At 34.2% G+C, this 18,967-nt stretch overlaps 1 protein-coding gene across 1 annotated transcript; it reads right to left on the bottom strand.

Moving 5' to 3' along the window:
- Window positions 1-2,758: 2,758 nt before the first annotated feature.
- LOC140806903 (uncharacterized) lies at window positions 2,759-17,726 on the bottom strand. Its single transcript, XM_073163433.1, has 17 exons — window positions 17,573-17,726; window positions 6,687-6,822; window positions 6,543-6,587; window positions 6,398-6,472; window positions 6,145-6,261; window positions 5,854-5,943; window positions 5,616-5,732; window positions 5,476-5,550; window positions 5,272-5,346; window positions 4,931-5,196; window positions 4,648-4,851; window positions 4,476-4,568; window positions 4,302-4,403; window positions 3,852-4,205; window positions 3,211-3,447; window positions 3,051-3,120; window positions 2,759-2,949 (listed from the first exon to the last, which is right to left on the bottom strand). Exons 2-16 carry the CDS (start codon window positions 6,796-6,798, stop codon window positions 3,091-3,093), a joined length of 1,992 nt encoding a protein of 663 aa, XP_073019534.1. The 5' UTR covers window positions 6,799-6,822; window positions 17,573-17,726; the 3' UTR covers window positions 2,759-2,949; window positions 3,051-3,090.
- Between the last annotated feature and the right edge of the window lie 1,241 nt (window positions 17,727-18,967).

Genomic DNA, 18,967 nt, shown 5'->3' with positions numbered 1-18,967 from the left:
TTGTGTGTGTGTTTGTGCGTGTCTAGGTGTGTGTAAAAGTGTGTTTGTGTGTGTGCGTGTGTTTTAAATATTTAGGAGACTAATTTGCTAATTAAAATAATTACTAAACTAATTTAAAATGCTAGTCTCCCCCAAATAATAAAACCTCTACAAAAAGAAATATTAACTTTACTCACTTTTAAATAAAATTCTTTAATTAAAATATAACACACACCATACTAGACTTTAAAAGTTCTAAAATCATAAACTCACAAAATAATTAATTTAGGATTCAAAAATGCTAAAACTCACTAAATTAATTAAAATGCCCCCAAACTCAACTTAAAATAAAATACCATATTTTAACTGGTCACAATCGTCACCGGTCTCTTCCTCGATCTCGCCTCGAATAATCGCCTGAATCATTAAGCTCGAAAGACATTTTAACGTGCATCACATAAACATAAATAATTTAAAATAATGCATTTAAATAAATCATGCATCGCCAAAACTCATTTAAATTTAATTTAGATGATTTAATAATTAAATGAATGCATGGGTTATACGTGTATTAAATTTGGGCACTACAACATTTGTGCACTTTTTCTTTCAAAATGCGAATTTCCAGCACCTACACGGACCCTTACACGAGGTCCGTGTCCTTTTAAAAAAAACGTTTTTAAGGATTTTTTTTGGGGTTTGATGTAATAATTTAGTCTGATGATTAAACGAGGTCAAGTTCCAAGAGATTTGGAACGTCATAAGGAAATTTGTCAGTTTTCGGTGAGAGCATGACTATATGTCTAAGTTATGCAAGATAGGATTCGAACTCATGTTAGTATGTGCAGCAGTGGCCCCAAGTGAGATCCAACGAATCCCTCAATGCCAAGTAAGTATGTTCGACGTGCAAATGAAAATATTTTTATGTTTTTGAGGTATGCTAAATGTCTTGTGACCAAATTATGAACGGGTTTGGAAGTCGGTGAACATGGTCGATGACCTCTACACCCTAGTAAAGCATGACCGGGTTTAGATCAGGATTGGAAAGCGGTAAAGCATGATCAAGGACTAATCCACCCGGTAAAGCATGATCGGGGACCAATCCACCTAGTAAAAGCATGACCGGGGATCTCATGTAGGTGGCAGTGGATTTTCCCTGTCAGTCCAGTACTGTGGTTTAGTATGATAAGATACATTTATGTATGGATCACTTGCTTTGAAACATATCTCTAGGCAAAATTATGAAGTTTATTTATATTCAAGTATGTATGAAGCAAGCATGTTTATGAAAAGTTTTATGATGATGGCACGTTTACGTTTATGCTAATATATTCAAGTTTCAAGTACGTTTATGCTATTACGTTCAACTTTCAAGTATGTAAGCCCTAATTTAAAGATACATGTGGTTTTATTATGTAGTATTTGCTATCTCCAGTTTATACATGTTGAGTCTTTAGACTCACTAGACTTGATCGATGTAGGTGAGGATGACTTTGTGGAGACTAGGGGTGGGGACCAATGAGTTGGCTTGGACTGAGCAGGAGGCTAAGCCCGAGGACTGCCCGTGTTTTTATGAATACTTTATGCATGTTCAAATACTCTGATTTCATGTTTTTGTTTACGATGTTTAAACAAGCATTTTTAGCAAACTTTATTGGTGATCTTTTGTGGCAATTATTTTGGATAAACAGTTTATTGATGATCAAAATTTGAAAGTTATTTTAAATTTAAGATAATTTTTATTTTTCCGCAAATTTTAAAATAGTTAAAAAATACGGTACTTTATAATTATTGTATCATGTATTATTAAAAGTTAATAAATACATTATATATTAATTATTGGAGAGTTTTAAATATAATGAAATTATTAGAGTCTTTATGGAAAAAAGACTCATAATGGGACTAGGAGTCAACATCTATACATACACCACTAGGACTCATAATTGCTAACCCTAATTTTTGCACGCAAAGCAAACAAAAATTCTTCCTGCCTTTATGAAAAAACCCATGGCCATGTGCAGTTGGAAGCAAATCAAGTCATGTAATTTATTTTTGATTAATGACTTAATTAGCTTCTATAATAATTCACTACAAGAAAAAATTCTTATGATGACATTCATATTTGTCATCATATTCAATATTTAGTGACATTTAAGTTTTAGTGACACCTCCAACAAATGTCGTCTATTCCAATGTCGTCTTAAACATCCTGACATTTTTTAATGTCATTATAAGATGTTAATGACAACATCATACGTGTTACTAATTATTCATATAATGACAATTTTAAATGTCAGGAAAACTCGTGTTTTAAAGACATTTATACATGTCTTGCTATTATAGCAATAATGACAAATTTATATGTCAGTTAACATAATTTATAACGACAACTAAAAGTGTCGTGTATATTATTTATAGTGACAATAAAAAATGTCACTAATGATATGTTAAAAGGTTAATTTAAAATGTCTCATTATGTAATCTGTAATGACACTTACAAATGTCTTCTATACTAGTATATAAGGATATTGAAAATTGTCATTAATAGTTGTTTATAATGACTTTTTGAAATGTCTCCATATGAGTTTTACAATGACATTTTTTATGTACATGATTTAATGTTCTATTGTGACATAAAAAATGTCATATTTTATGAAATGCCATCGATTTTCAATATTTTCATGATATAATATTCAAGGATATAACAAATTAACATAAATACAAATAGAAAATTTTAAAATAGAAATTAAATTGATAATCAATAATTGTCATTAATTTTGCAATCATTAATGTGTAAGACCGACAAATTTGTCTCTCGAAAAACATCTATATCCCAACAAATGTACCAAATGTATTTACTTTAAGAACTAACAAAACAATTAAGTCTTCTAAAGCAAAACATAAGCAAACTTGTGACGCATCTTCATATTCAACCATCTCATCTTAATCAAATTCCAATATTCTTGTCACCTACAATAAAAATTCATATATTTGTATGAATGAAATAAAATTAAAGAAACACAAAATAGAAGAGATTAAAATTTAATTCCAACTAGTGAATATCATCATACCAAATGATAAACTGGAAAATTATTATTTTTCCAAATGCACCTAGTAGAAATCTTCCTCATTAACTGTCAACTGCAAATATAATTGATATTGGTTTAAAAAGATACTAACATGACGGACATAATAATAAATACTAGTTAATTGAAAAGTTGAATATCATACCAAATGACAAGGCCAAGCTATCATTCCTCCAAGTGTATCCCCAACCTTTTGTAAAAGATCATATGGCCTAATCAAACTCTCTTCCCGTTCTAGGACAACTAGAACTTGTATTTCACACCAATTTCGTCCCAACTTCTGTCTTCCTACTTCGGTATTTGGATCCATGCTACGAACCACTCCTTTTGCCACAATTTTCGTCGAATCAAATAGACTTTTTATTGAGACAGAACATCCAATCTACATCAAAGTGCAAAAGAGAAAGTTTTGATAAAAACAATTATAAAGTACAATCATCAACAACCATTATGCTAATGAGTATGTCTAGCTAGCCAGAAAACAAAAAAACATAAAGAAACATCATTCAAATTAGTTAACTCAAGACAGCAAACTATCCAGAAAAGTTAAACAATATGGAACACAAATTAAACACATTCAAACTTTACTAAAGACCAGTTTCTTCCATACCATTTTTTACTCACTAATCTTTCAAAGAAGAATCATATCACACTATGTATTGAATAGGCGCACCAGGCCTACTAGATGATCTAACGTATATTCTTAAACCCAAAAGCCAATGTTGAATCAATAAAGTACTAACTCAATATAATAATAAAGTAATAAAACTAGAAAAAAGACTTTACCCTTGGAGATAATGGACTACTTGAGGATGTTGTGTGTTGTATATTGTTGTAATTTGAACCAAGGTTTTGGTTTGGTTGATTGCAAATCTTTGATTCTAACATTGCAATGTGTTGGCCTTGTTTTCTAACTTGCTCATCCATTTTTTCTAACTTTGTCTTTTGCTCCATCACTATTCGATTGCATGTACTACGGCTTGGAACTTCTCCCCATAAATCAGATGGGTTAACACCATCACCAAGCATACGCACTCGGCCTGATCTATCTGGTCCAATGATTTGAGCAAATACGTCATTTTGACCAATTTGATCATCCTCATCTTCAGGAAGTTGATTTTCCAGTTCTTTCATTGCAGCCTTCAACAAAAAATCAAAATCCATAATGTATTCATAATGATTATGAAAACAAATATCTTTGAAAGAAATCTAGTTGAAGTTTATAAAACAACTTACCAATTTTTCTGCCACAATGTTGCCTGAGGGACTTCCATTAGCATGAGTGAAACAAGCATGAAATAATTCAACTCTTGATGGAGGTCGCCCTTTTTCTTTTTTCTAATATGTAATTTGTTAAAAGTTTGTAGATTCTAATGCATGTAGAATTATAAGATTAATAAGATAAATTACCAATTTTTGTTGCACTTGAGCGAAATATCTTCTTCCAGTTGTCTGATTCATTATCTTTTGGTTCCGAGCAATCTTATTTTTTTCACTTCTCTCCTGATACATTAAATTCAACTTGGTACACAAGACAAATGTCTACATGAACATTTTTCTAAACATATAAAATATTGTATACCTTTGATTTTTCTGAGTTCCACTGAGCAACTAATTTCACATATTGTTCTACAAAAGCTCTTTTATCTCTTTCTTCAAGAAGAACTTGCATTGGTAACTCAGGATCATAATACTTCTTTTTTAGTTCTGACTTCCAGTTTCTCCATTTTGTTCCTATTGAACGTAGCGTCCAACTTTCTGTTCCAGGAGGAAGGTCGTACTTTTCCTACAAAGGCATTTAAACAATTTACCATCATAGTAAAAAATTATTTAATAATAAAATTATTCAATAACATTTCAATTACCTTTATAACATCTAGCATTTTTTTCTTACTATCCAGGGGCATTTTATGCCAATCTTCCACGTCAATCGGACAAAATTTACCATTTCTTGCCAAAGTACCCAAAAAATCAGTAAATTTATTTCTTCTTGATCCAATAGGACGTCCCATATCATCACATTGAATCTTAATACGTGGCAGCGTGCTAGGTCTACCCCAAATTTCTTTCATAAATGTAGGGCCTCTAGTTTTCTTCTCAGCGTCAAGAGATTCACTTTCGCTATCTACATCTAGATGGAAAAAAGATAAATAAATGATTGAATAAATAAAGTGAAATGAGTTATTACATTTTTCGTATAGGTTACCTTGATCAGATTCTTCGTCCATAAAATCATTTTCAACATGTGGGTTATTGTTGAATGTGATCCTAGAAGTCGAACCTGTATTTTTTTTATATGGATAAATAGAGGATGAAGTAAGTATTATAACAAGTTATATCTAAATGTAATCATCGGAACTAAAAAACTATAATTTCATGTCTTTCTATATCTTAATTTTTAGGATGTTACCTTGTAATTCAATGTCATTTTGATTTGAAGCTTCATCTATTTGGTTTCTTGATGGATCTTGTACGCTTTGACAATCTGCACAAGCATTATTTCAACAAAATATATGCAAATTGAATTTATAATTATAAATAAGATGCTACCTCTTTCTTTTGAATTTCGAGTTGTGTGATTGTCAATCAAAATCAGTGGTTGAGTATTTGTCTCATCTTGAAGTTGAAAATGAGTTTTTCCAACATTTTTATTTTTAAAAGCCATTCCTATCAAAAACAAGTTATTTAAGATAAATAAAGCATTTATAAGCATTATACCGAATTATATCAAAATTTAATCTTTTGAAATAAAATATTCTTAAGTTTCATATATTTTTATATATCATACCTTGTACATCATTGTGTTGCTGCTTTGAAACTTTATCCTTTTGGTTATTTAGCATACCTTGCATGTTTTCAAATTCTGCACAAGTATTGACTTCACCAAAATATAAGCAAGTTAAGTTTTAATTATAAGCAACAAAGTCCTAACATTTTTCGCTAGCTACCATGTTATTACCAAGTTCTCTTGCAAGACTGACTTGAACAAAGTATAAAACATTCATACAAATGCAAAAGGTCAAATAAGAGTTATACACAAGCAACAAACAGATTGTTTTTGTGTAAAATGCGATGATACCTCTTTTTTTTGAATTTCGAGTTACATGATTGGCAGATATGATACGTGGTTGTGTATCTTCCTCATCTCGAAGTTGAAAATGAGATTTTCCAAAAAATTTACTCTTACGAGTCATTCCTATCAAAAGAAAAGGTTAAAAATTACAAATGCTTTTATATAGAATAAATAAAACATGAAGTAAGCATTATACATATCCAAACTTAATCGTTTCAAATAAAATGCTATAAGTTTCATATCTTTTTATATTTAATACCTTGTAAATCATTGTGTTGGTGCTTTGAAACTCCATCCATTTGGTTATTCAACATACCTTGTATGTTTTGAACTTCTGCACAAGTTTTGATACCACCAAAATATAAGTAAGTTGAGTTTTTAATTATAAACAAGAAAATGCTAACCTTTTCCGCTATCATTCATGCTACCGAGTTCTCTTGCAAGACCAACTTGAACAAAGTACATAAAATTCAGACAAAATCAAAAGGTCCAATAAGAGTAATACAAAATCAGCAAACATATTCTTGATGTATAAAGTTACATGCTACCTTTTTTTGAACTTCGAGCTGCGTGATTGGCAATCATAATTCGAGATTGTGTATTTGCCTTATCTTGATGTTGAAAATGAAGTTTTCCAACAGTTTTACCCTCACTAGCCATTCCTATCAAGAGCAAGAGCCACAACTTGAAGATAAAAAAAAGTTAGTTATATCCTTTGATATGATAAATAAAAGATCCATAGTGAAAAATGAAATAAAAATATATAATGTTATTATTATTCTAGTATCCAGCAAATCCACTGTAATGCCCGAGAATTTAATTACAGTAATCTGGAATAATTTGGATATGATTACTGTAATCAAAGATTAATCTAAAATGATTTATAGAATTAATCGAGATGATTATAGACGGAACGGATCGGATTAGAACACATGTGAAAGGTGTAAATTGTGTGTGTAAATTAATGTGTTGGCGCACATGCGCGATCAAAATTGGCGCACATGCGCGAGAATCACAGTAGGGTTGGCGCACATGCGCGAAGACAGGCGCGCATATGCGCGACACCTACAGAAGCCTTGGCGCATATGCGCGAGTTGAGTGGCGCATATGCGCGGGAGGGCCAGAAGGGGTGGCGCATATGCGCGGAAAGAATGGCGCATATGCGCGAGTAGTACTTTCGCCGAGACAGTAGGTCTCGCGCATATGCGCGAGTAGTGACCGCGCATATGCGCGAGACGTGCGGCGTGAAGAAGTATGCCACTTGCCCTGCATGCATGAAATGTATATATATATGTATAAAAATCGAATTTTTCATTCAGAATAAGCAAAAGGAAATCGAGAGGGTAGGGGGGGAAAGCGTTGTTCTTCATTTTAAAATTTGATTTACGAGCAAATCGTTTATCTGAATTGGAATCCGACTTCAGTTCTGAACTCCTCTCGCTACGAGCTACACAAGGACGTAAGTTTTATTACGTTTAGGCAAGATTTGATTTTATGATGTTGTTAGAATTGAATATGATTCAGATATGGTATTTCTGCTACCGTAGATATTGTAGAATCGAAGTCAGATTTAGAAACAGATTGTTTATGGAATTGTTATGAATTTTAGAGTCGATTTGATTGAGATTGCTATCAGAATTATGCTGTTATTCATGTGAAAGTGTACAGATACTGAAGTTATAGATTGTACTGAGATTTATTAGGACTTCTGGTATTATAATTGTGATGTTAAGACTGAAAGAGTTACAAGACTGTATTGTTATGCCGTCTAAACATCAGTTGGTACAGATTGATCAGATTCAATATTGGTTTCCGTTACTCGTGATATTGTTGATGTGATCAGATTTTGTACTAAATTGGGTATTGATCAGAACAGATTGTGTTTTGAGCTACACATTGATACAGTGTATTGGTTATTGTCATTTCAGATCAGATATGGACAAGTTCGACTTCGAGACGTCGTCTTCATCAGATCAGGAAGACAAAGATATAATTCATGTGATATTCGGGAAGTCCCAACTCAAATGAAATCTCATTTGAGTTTCCCAACAAAATCACATACTAGACTGTTGTCTATATTTTATTATGTTTATGCGTTGATTATAGAATTGTATTCATATGTATGAGATTGTCATATTCAGCTATGAATATGATTATGCTTTGTTTACAGATTTCTATTCATTGCATTTAAGATAGGAAAGTCTTGACAGTCATTGTCAGACTTCTAGACGTTCGGTGTATCTCAGCGTAGGAGTAGGCATTACTCCTATTGCCAGCCGTCGATACAGCTTGGACCGAAGTCTAGGAATAAGACGTACAGCACCTCGATTGGTAGGGTAGGTGACAGCCAGTGACGTCTTATTCACACCGGGATCCCTAGAGTTATAGTTGAGTCGAGTCTAGACATGATTCGATTAGGACTGCATGCTCATATGGATGTGGCTCCTAGATCATGGGACCCATCGTTATTGCTTCCTGTTGTGCTAGCATGTCTTTATGATTTAGATTGGTTATATGCATGTTTAGCTGATTTGAAGTGCAGGCTTATTGTGATTAGATTTCATAGCTTATGAAATCTAATGTTTTGATTTATTCGTGACAGCATGTTTCATGAATTATTTATGTATATACATGTTTACCATGTTTTATACTGGGATTTATTTCTCACCGGAGTTATCCGGCTGTCGTCTTGTTTTGTATGTGTGCATGACGACAGGTGGGGCAGGATCAGGGTCAAGAAGATGATGAGAGAAGACGAGTATAGCGTGGTGATTCCGGACTTACAGTAGACTTGGTTTTATTACTTGACTTTAGTAGTGGAACTTTAGATTAGATTATTGTACTTCTAAGACTGAAATGTATTTTATACAGATATGTGTAGTATTTAGATTCCATTACCTTCCGCTATTGTATATTAAAAAGAAAAATTTTTAGACCCTGTTTTATCTTAATTGATAATTAAATCCCAACGATGATTAAGAAAATGATTAGCGTCCGGGTCCCCACAACAGGTGGTATGAGAGCTGATAGTTCCTTTAGCGATAGATCTTTTAGAGATAGATCCTTTAGATTGAGATAGTCAGAACTGATAGGTCTTTTAGATTGACTTAGATTGAGATAGAAAGGATTGAGCGGGGTAGATGAATTTTCTTTCCTTGCATGTCTGTGCTAGCATGAGACTGATTTTCATGTTGATTGACATTGTGATGCTAGCATGAGATTATATGTTACTGCTTTAAGATACATGGCTACCTGACTATTTGATTTAAATTGGTATTACGTATTCTTGAGTATGAATCAGATCGGATTCATGATCAGCAGTAAGATGATCATGATCAGAAAAGATTGGCACAGATTTGTATTATTGGGTTACTAATGTATGTGGTAATCAGATGTACCTCCCCGAAGGATTTTGGAAACAGGCAGTACTTCGTATGAGCAGCCATATATACCAGAACCGCAGATAGATGTGTCAGCGACTCCGATGGAAACTAAGTTGGCAGAATTTCAGTTATTTCAGCCGCCGATTCTGAGTGGTACAGAGACGCCTGAAACGTGTCAGCACTGGGTTGAGGACATCGAGATACTGTTTGATCTACTGGATTGTACAAATGACCAAAGAGTTAAATTGGTATTTCACCAATTACAAGAGGCTGCCAGAAGTTGGTGGATTACAATCCAAAGAGTATTGGCACTACGTGGTACTGTGATCACGTGGGAAGTCTTCAAGACTGAATTCTATCAAAGATTTTTCTCCGCCTCATACCGAGAAGACAAGAAAGCAGAATTTGAGAATTTAAGTCAAGGTCAATTGAATATTGATGATTATGCTGCTAAATTCTCTACTTTGTTGCGTTTTGCTCCTCATATGGCTAGGGATGATGAAGCTGTAGTAAATCAATTCATTAGAGGATTGAATTCGGAGATAGTTGCATTCATGAATCTACAGCGACCCTATCACTTTGTTGATGTCTTGAGTAAAGCGAAGAGAGCAGAAGAGAGTCTGATTCGACAATTAGCAAGGTTGTGTGTGAAGCAACCCCAGACACCACAATTCCCTTCGAGATTTGAACGTGGCAGTACGAGTGGAAAGAAAGATTTGCTGAAAGCTCGGAAGAAACAGTTCAAGAAGTTAGGCAGTGGTTCCTCCAGTTCCAGTGGGTCCAGTCCGAGTTATACTGGAGTTTATTGCGCTAGGTGTGGAGGGAGACACCCCACTGAACAATGCCAGGGAGTGACTGGTAGATGCAATTTCTGCGGACAACATGGGCATTTTGCTAGAGTGTGTCCTCAGAAGGGTTCACAAAGATTCCAGGGAGCAGGACCATCGGGTGGCAATGCGTGAGAAACAAACCCAGAAACTACAACAGGTACTATTCTTTATGATTATATTGCAGATGTATTGATATATACTAATGCATTCTCCATGAGTATCTGTGATTGAGTAGCATGGTGATATGCTATATTTATGGGGTCTGTTTGTGCTGTAGTATTGATTTCCTTACTGTTTGGAGGAATATGTTGATATCAGAGATTTCTGTGACATGTTATATACTACAGTAGAATAAAACGGGATTGGGCTAAATTATGATGTACTTGTGTTATATGATTTCGATCTCAGTATGGATATGTAATGCTAAACAAGTACAGAAATATCGTAGCATGTGTTCCAGAAATAGTAAGATTAAGACCAGATCTAGTTGATAAATGAGGATTTTCGATTCAGAAGTCCTTAGAAAAATTTAGGGTTTAGGACTCGATTATTACAGACAGGAACAGATGGTATCCTTATGTATTCAGTAGATCCACTGAAATCGAGCCTAAAATTTGATAGTAAGATAATAGTTAACTGGTGTTTGCTTAGGTAAGATGTCAGATGGGTTCTCTATCAGAAAGAATTGAAAGAATTGACAGATTAACGTATGGGCTAAGGAATCCAGTTGATTGTGTATGTCTCTTGAAGACATTTTAGTTCTGTTTCTAGATTGACAGATTATATGTTCAGGGGTATTTTGAAGAATTATGCTTGTTATATCTATGATTCCGGGATATATCCACAGCATCTGATTGTTTATATTAAATATTTGAAGACTGGGTTAAATATTCCGAGAACTGTGATTATTGCATACAGCAATGGGTCAGGTATGGATCCGAATGCAGTTATTGATACAGGTTTATATTCAGATTATGCGGTATCAGGAATGTCAGAATTAGCAGAATGTCAGAAATGTCAGAACTTTCTTATCTGATTTGGACAGATTATTTTATTCTGATTATCTTCTTCTTGTGTTGATTTACATCTGCTGAGTATTGTTATGATTCTGAATCAGTAGTTGAGACATCTTATATTGGTTGGGAGTATATTCTATTTGCAGATGAGATATAGCAGTTGATCTGGGCAGGAGGAAGATTAGTCAGCCAGCCAAAATCTATTATATTATGAGTTTTCTTAAACTCACTAGATCTGTATAGGTTCTTTCTATTCAGAATTTGATGTTATTGGGAGTCAGTGTGTGATGCAGACTAGTGTAAACAGTTCAGAAATGTAATCAGAATGTTCAGAACTGTATTTTGTTGATCAGATCAGTATAACAGCTATGTAATTTGTGTTTTGTATAAGACCGATTATCGTGTTATATCAGAATGTTTCAAAATTGTTACAGCTTTTGGTATGGATAGCCAGAGCCGAATACCAGGTAGGTATTTCTTATTTATTTTATGTTATTAACTGATTTTGTACAGCATAGTTCGAATCTAAAATCTCAGGTATGTCAGAAATGCACAGTAAGGGATTCAGTTTCATTCAGATGGTTCTGAATGTATGATATTCGAACAGATAGTGTTGGTATAGACAGATGAGATCAGTTTGGGGCAGCAATTTATGTTGTAAGGTTGGTAGAAATGGTACTGATATGTCGGAATAGCTAACAAAAGAAGTCAGAAAGCTAGGAATTAGAAGCTTATTACCGACTTAGTATATTTCTGAATAAGAAATGGGAGTATGGCTTTCGTTATGAAAGTACCGTCATTTCTAAAGCTTATGATATAATATGACTAGGATTGACAGATTTCTCAATCTATATCTATCAAGTTGTACCAGATTACGTACAAACAGAACTAGCGGACATAGGTTGATGTTCAAGAACTAATCAGATGGATTAGAATACGGCCTTAGAGGATATCAGATTGTGCTTGTGGTGAAGTTTGCACTTGTGGTAGATTATATCATAAGTTTTTGTTTCTCTCAGACTTGTTACAGATTGACAGGTAGTCAGCGTGTAGTAGTCAGATATTGAAAGATATTGATAGAACTCTAGTGCAGAATGAATTAGGAAACCAATGTCGGATGATGACGATTGGTATTTGGAGCCGAAGATGGAATATGTCCTTAATTGGAATAAACAGATGGAATAACAACTACAGGTGGTATTGCTTTGTTATGGATTGCAATTGGCATATACGGGTATTGTATAGCCAGTATATGGGTATTGTATAGCCAGTAATATAGGATTGATTCGGCTAGTGAAATGAGTTTGGATGTTAAACTCTGTTATACAGTTCTTCTGATAGATTTGGTTTGATGCTTGGTGAGTTCGAGGACGAACTCAGATCTAAGAGGGGGAGAAATGTAATGCCCGAGAATTTAATTACCGTAATCTGGAATGATTTGGATATGATTACTGTAATCAAAGATTAATCTGAAATGATTTATAGAATTAATCGAGATGATTATAGACGGAACGGATCGGATTAGAACACATGTGAAAGGTGTAAATTGTGTGTGTAAATTAATGTGTTGGCGCACATGCGATCAAAATTGGCGCACATGCGCGAGAATCACAGTAGGGTTGGCGCACATGCGCGAAGACAGGCGCGCATATGCGCGACACCTACAGAAGCCTTGGCGCATATGCGCGAGTTGAGTGGCGCATATGCGCGGGAGGGCCAGAAGGGGTGGCGCATATGCGCGGAAAGAATGGCGCATATGCGCGAGTAGTACTTTCGCCGAGACAGTAGGTCTCGCGCATATGCGCGAGTAGTGACCGCGCATATGCGCGAGACGTGCGGCGTGAAGAAGTATGCCACTTGCCCTGCATGCATGAAATGTATATATATATGTATAAAAATCGAATTTTTCATTCAGAATAAGCAAAAGGAAATCGAGAGGGTAGGGGGGGAAAGCGTTGTTCTTCATTTTAAAATTGGATTTACGAGCAAATCGTTTATCTGAATTGGAATCCGACTTCAGTTCTGAACTCCTCTCGCTACGAGCTACACAAGGACGTAAGTTTTATTACGTTTAGGCAAGATTTGATTTTATGATGTTGTTAGAATTGAATATGATTCAGATATGGTATTTCTGCTACCGTAGATATTGTAGAATCGAAGTCAGATTTAGAAACAGATTGTTTATGGAATTGTTATGAATTTTAGAGTCGATTTGATTGAGATTGCTATCAGAATTATGCTGTTATTCATGTGAAAGTATACAGATACTGAAGTTATAGATTGTACTGAGATTTATTAGGACTTCTGGTATTATAATTGTGATGTTAAGACTGACAGAGTTACAAGTCTGTATTGTTATGCCGTCTAAACATCAGTTGGTACAGATTGATCAGATTCAGTATTGGTTTCTGTTACTCGTGATATTGTTGATGTGATCAGATTTTGTACTAAATTGGGTATTGATCAGAACAGATTGTGTTTTGAGCTACACATTGATACAGTGTATTGGTTATTGTCATTTCAGATCAGATACGGACAAGTTCGACTTCGAGACGTCGTCTTCATCAGATCAGGAAGACAAAGGTATAATTCATGTGATATTCGGGAAGTCCCAACTCAAATGAAATCTCATTTGAGTTTCCCAACAAAATCACATACTAGACTGTTGTCTATATTTTATTATGTTTATGCGTTGATTATAGAATTGTATTCATATGTATGAGATTATTGTCATATTCAGCTATGAATATGATTATGCTTTGTTTACAGATTTCTATTCATTGCATTTAAGATAGGAAAGTCTTGACAGTCATTGTCAGACTTCTAGACGTTCGGTGTATCTCAGCGTAGGAGTAGGCATTACTCCTATTGCCAGCCGTCGATACAGCTTGGACCGAAGTCTAGGAATAAGACGTACAGCACCTCGATTGGTAGGGTAGGTGACAGCCAGTGACGTCTTATTCACACCGGGATCCCTAGAGTTATAGTTGAGTCGAGTCTAGACATGATTCGATTAGGATTGCATGCTCATATGGATGTGGCTCCTAGATCATGGGACCCATCGTTATTGCTTCCAGTTGTGCTAGCATGTCTTTATGATTTAGATTGGTTATATGCATGTTTAGCTGATTTGAAGTGCAGGCTTATTGTGATTAGATTTCATAGCTTATGAAATCTAATGTTTTGATTTTATTCGTGACAGCATGTTTCATGAATTATTTATGTATATACATGTTTACCATGTTTTATACTGGGATTTATTTCTCACCGGAGTTATCCGGCTGTCGTCTTGTTTTGTATGTGTGCATGACGACAGGTGGGGCAGGATCAGGGTCAAGAAGATGATGAGAGAAGACGAGTATAGCGTGGTGATTCCGGACTTACAGTAGACTTGGTTTTATTACTTGACTTTAGTAGTGGAACTTTAGATTAGATTATTGTACTTCTAAGACTGAAATGTATTTTATACAGATATGTGTAGTATTTAGATTCCATTACCTTCCGCTATTGTATATTAAAAAGAAAAATTTTTAGACCCTGTTTTATCTTAATTGATAATTAAATCCCAACGATGATTAAGAAAATGATTAGCGTCCGGGTCCCCACATCCACTCTACTAGTTTCACTTTATATCATATTAACTAAACATAAAAAACAATATATGCAAGAAAAAATCTCATAATTAACTAAATCTCATCATGCATCAACATCAATTTCAACTCCTGCAATATCATCCCGAACCCAAACGACTTCTTCATGTTCATTCTCGTCTTCAGAATTACAAATACAACTTTGAAGATATGTATCAACATCTGCCATAGGTTGCATTTTATACTTTGCTCGTGCATCGGTGGTGATAATTACATGCCAATTACAATCAACTGGATCTTCCACATAAAAAGCATCGTGAACTAATCCCTCCATATCATCTACCCTATCACGAGATGGAACAGAACTAGATATTGAAGATGCACTACATGATATCTCTCCATGAGCCACCCAATGAGTATAACCTTTGATAAATCCATCAACCGTCAAATGATCACAAGCATCCTCTCTTGAAACACATATGCCCATCTTACATCTTGCACAAGGACATACAATCATTCCATTTATGTTCGCATTAGAAAATGCAAAATCTAAGAAACTCTCAAGTCCTTTCCTGTATTCCTTGGTTTGTCTCGGCAAAAACATCCAGCTTTTATCCATCACAATTCTGGTAAAAAGATCTACTTAAATTAGTTCAGCAAACAAATATATAATATGTGTATGTGGGGAGTAAAATATAGAACAAGATATATACAATTAGTGTCTCAAAACACAACAATAATTTAATAACAAAAAAAATACGTGAACAAAAGAAAATGTTTCATAATTTCTCGCACTATGCAAATAACATCAAGCCCATAGAGATTTTTTCTTTTTAAATAATTCAATTCAACCAACATATAAATTATAATAAATTACTGAGCAAATGTTTCATAATTTGTTTACTACATATCACAAAACACAATGTCAAGTATTAAAAAGGTGCTATCAAATCACAAAATTGATTTGTGATATTGAAAAAATCAATCTATACCATGGACTGTGGTGCCACAAGGATCGCACCAATTTATAATATGTCTTTTAACAACTTTATTGTTTGTAAGAAATAAGAACTCTATGTGTAACCTTTCCTTGTAAAATAAGAACTCCATGTGCAACCGAACAATAAAGTTGTTAAAAGTGATTTCAAGTGAACAAATAAAATTAGATCGGTATTTATTATTTTAACCGATTTGTAATCTATATATTAATGGGAATATTTTTAATTTCTTTTATTTACAAAGTAGCTCTCTTCTATTTCAATATAGACTGGACCAGGTTTAAACATTTTGTAGCTCCAATATTAAATGATGGCCAAAAGATAAGGTCAAATTTTTGGGGCACACCTTAAATGTGAAAAACTTGCCGGAGTAAATAAAGCTGGTGAATGGACCAAATCTAATAATAATAAAACATGAAACATTCACCAATCTGGCAGCACCAAGTGGATACAATAACTACAGCAGATAAACATCACATTCAGAATTCGTCCATAATTTTTTTATATATATAAAAACACTTGAAAATTTAAATATTTTTTATATATACATTAAACGGGAAAGACAAATTAAGAAACTAAAGCTAATGAATGTTGTAGGGCTTTATCTTTGTAAGACAACAGTACTCCTAGTTGTGCTGGAGAATATATATGTTGTTTGAAAAATGAAGGAAATATTTGAAGTGTTGGATTGGGTAAGTATTGGGACTATAATCATAAAAATGAACTAGTAGTTTTGAACAACGAAAATGTTCCAGATACAACATAATATCCTCCCAAAATCTCTTTGCTAAGCTTTGAGTTTAAACCACCCCAATGAAAGATGTAAACGTGTAATATACATTGTGAACACTTGAATACAGAAATGACCCCAAAAATGGAAAACCGGGCTCGAAGATCAGGATTGGTAAGCACATAATTTACAGAAGGTAAATGAAACGTGGATCCCTAGCATAAACTAGGGATTCTGATGGAATAAAACTGGAAATGAATGCAAGTAAAACAATGGAGAAACGGATTTGAGAATACTCAATCAAACTTCAATTCAGCGACCAAAAATGATCTACAACAATCTACAAGATTATCAAGTATCACTTCACACCTACAGCAGCGATCTCATGCTGTGACAATAAAACTAATATCAGATTATAGCCGTGTCATTTATCAGCAAATAGCAACGAACAAATTCCAGATAGAACACCAGCAATGGAGGGAAATCAGGTAATATCTTACCACCATCCTCGAGTATCTTTGACAAAAAATGAATGTCGGGGATCCTTTTATAGAGGTTCTCAAACAGGGTATTGAAATTGCAAACTTAAAAGGAAGATACGAGACCAGTAAACCTTCTAGTAATCGTTGTTACAAGGAACGGGATATCAAGCGAACCACGTTAACAAATCGTTGTTAAAAGGAACAAGATATCATAAACAAAATGTCCAGAAATTTAGGGAAAAAGAATAACACAGAACAATAAATCGTGAACCAATTCACAACAAACCGTGACCCAATGTAATTGTGATTCGGCTATGACCGTGTTTTCGACCGTTCAATCGATAAACCGTGACCCAAATTTCCTACAAGATAAATGAAATCAAATACCACGAATTTGGAACTTACCGGAGATGAGAAGCGCCGTGTAAATCTGAACCGTGACTCCAATCTTTCACAATTCTGAATGGAAAAAGAAATTAAGAAGGAAGGATTGCAGATGGAAAGAAATTTATCGCCGGTTGAAGGAGAGAAAACGAGGATGAGTGCGACATCTGTTATTAATATCTAGGCCCAATCCACATATAAGTTTATTTTCTTGATGGAAATACGTTTTTACCTTGGCTTATTTTATTATTAACATAAATTAGAAATAAAGTCTCGAATCTTTAAAAATCTCCTAATTAATTTGGGTTTGATAAATTTTGGAGGGGAAAAAATGTTTGATAAATTTTGGAGGGGAAAAAAGTTTGATGAATTTTGGAGGGGGAAAATATTTTTTCCCTCCATATAAAATAATGACATAAGAACTTTTAGTGACATTCATTAAAAACGTCATTATAACATATCTAATTTAATATTTTTTTTATTAAAAATTTTATGTGTAACCAATGTCATGATATGTATGTAATAACGACATTATTTTAAAAATGTCACTAAGAAAATGTCAGTATAGCCATTTTTTCTTGTAGTGATTGATTAAGAATCAATTAATTTCCCACCCTTGAATTGAAAGTCACGGCCAATTCAAAAGTTTGGTGAAGTTTTGGCCAAGTGAATTCCTTCCACCTCCGCAGAACCAATTGTTGCACCGTCTCCAGATTTTGAAAATTCAGAGACCATAATCTCAACAAAAAATTTCTTGAATTACTAGTGAGATCCAAGTAAAGAATATAGTTTCTGATCGTAGACCTTATTAGACGATCAAAGAAGAAGAACCGTTCGCAAGGATTTACAAGAAGACTATATCCGCTTAAAATTTGGAATAGTTTGGACTCTAGCGTTGTATACGCACAGGTATAAATCTGAATGCTCTATGAATGAATTTTAAACACAAGACGTCTAAACAACGTTTCAATTGTTGAGACCAAAAATTATAAACTTTCGCTGCGTCTTGGATGCGAGAACACGATGTGGTATCAGAGCCAGTAATTATCAATCGTCTGTTTAATTAAATTTTATTGAGTTTATTATTTCTAACCGCGTAAGAATTTTTAAGAAAAATGCCCCTCAAATTTTTTTTTCGAAAATCATGATTTTTTCTAAAAACAGAAAGATTTTTTGTTTTGTTTCTGCCCGGAACTGTTCCGGGTAACGCGAGTCCGGCCTGCATGCAACCGCGCCCGATCGGATTTGGCAGCGGGCGGGTGCTCGGGAAAGTCTCGGGCACCGTGCTTGGTTGTGTGCTTGAATTGTTCGGGTTTAGGGGGAGAATTTCTGATTTTTCAAGATTTTAGGTTAAATTGATATTTATTAAAATACAAACAATTTTATCCCTACAATAATTTTGATAAAATTAATTTT

This window comes from Primulina eburnea, chromosome 12 (assembly GCF_022965805.1).
Source record: "Primulina eburnea isolate SZY01 chromosome 12, ASM2296580v1, whole genome shotgun sequence".
Taxonomy (NCBI): domain Eukaryota; kingdom Viridiplantae; phylum Streptophyta; class Magnoliopsida; order Lamiales; family Gesneriaceae; genus Primulina; species Primulina eburnea.
Note: the sequence above shows the minus strand (reverse complement) of the source record. Positions and strands in the feature narration are given on the sequence as shown.

Bases quoted from the DNA above. Each gene is read 5' to 3' on its own strand.
- LOC140806903 (XM_073163433.1), bottom strand. From the start codon at position 6,798: ATGGCTAGTGAGGGTAAAACTGTTGGAAAACTTCATTTTCAACATCAA. The intron at 6,262-6,397 runs GTATTAAATATA...TTCTTTTGATAG, and splicing joins CCAACACAATGATTTACAAG to GAATGACTCGTAAGAGTAAA. The intron at 5,551-5,615 runs GTAGCATCTTAT...ATGCTTGTGCAG, and splicing joins TCGAAATTCAAAAGAAAGAG to ATTGTCAAAGCGTACAAGAT.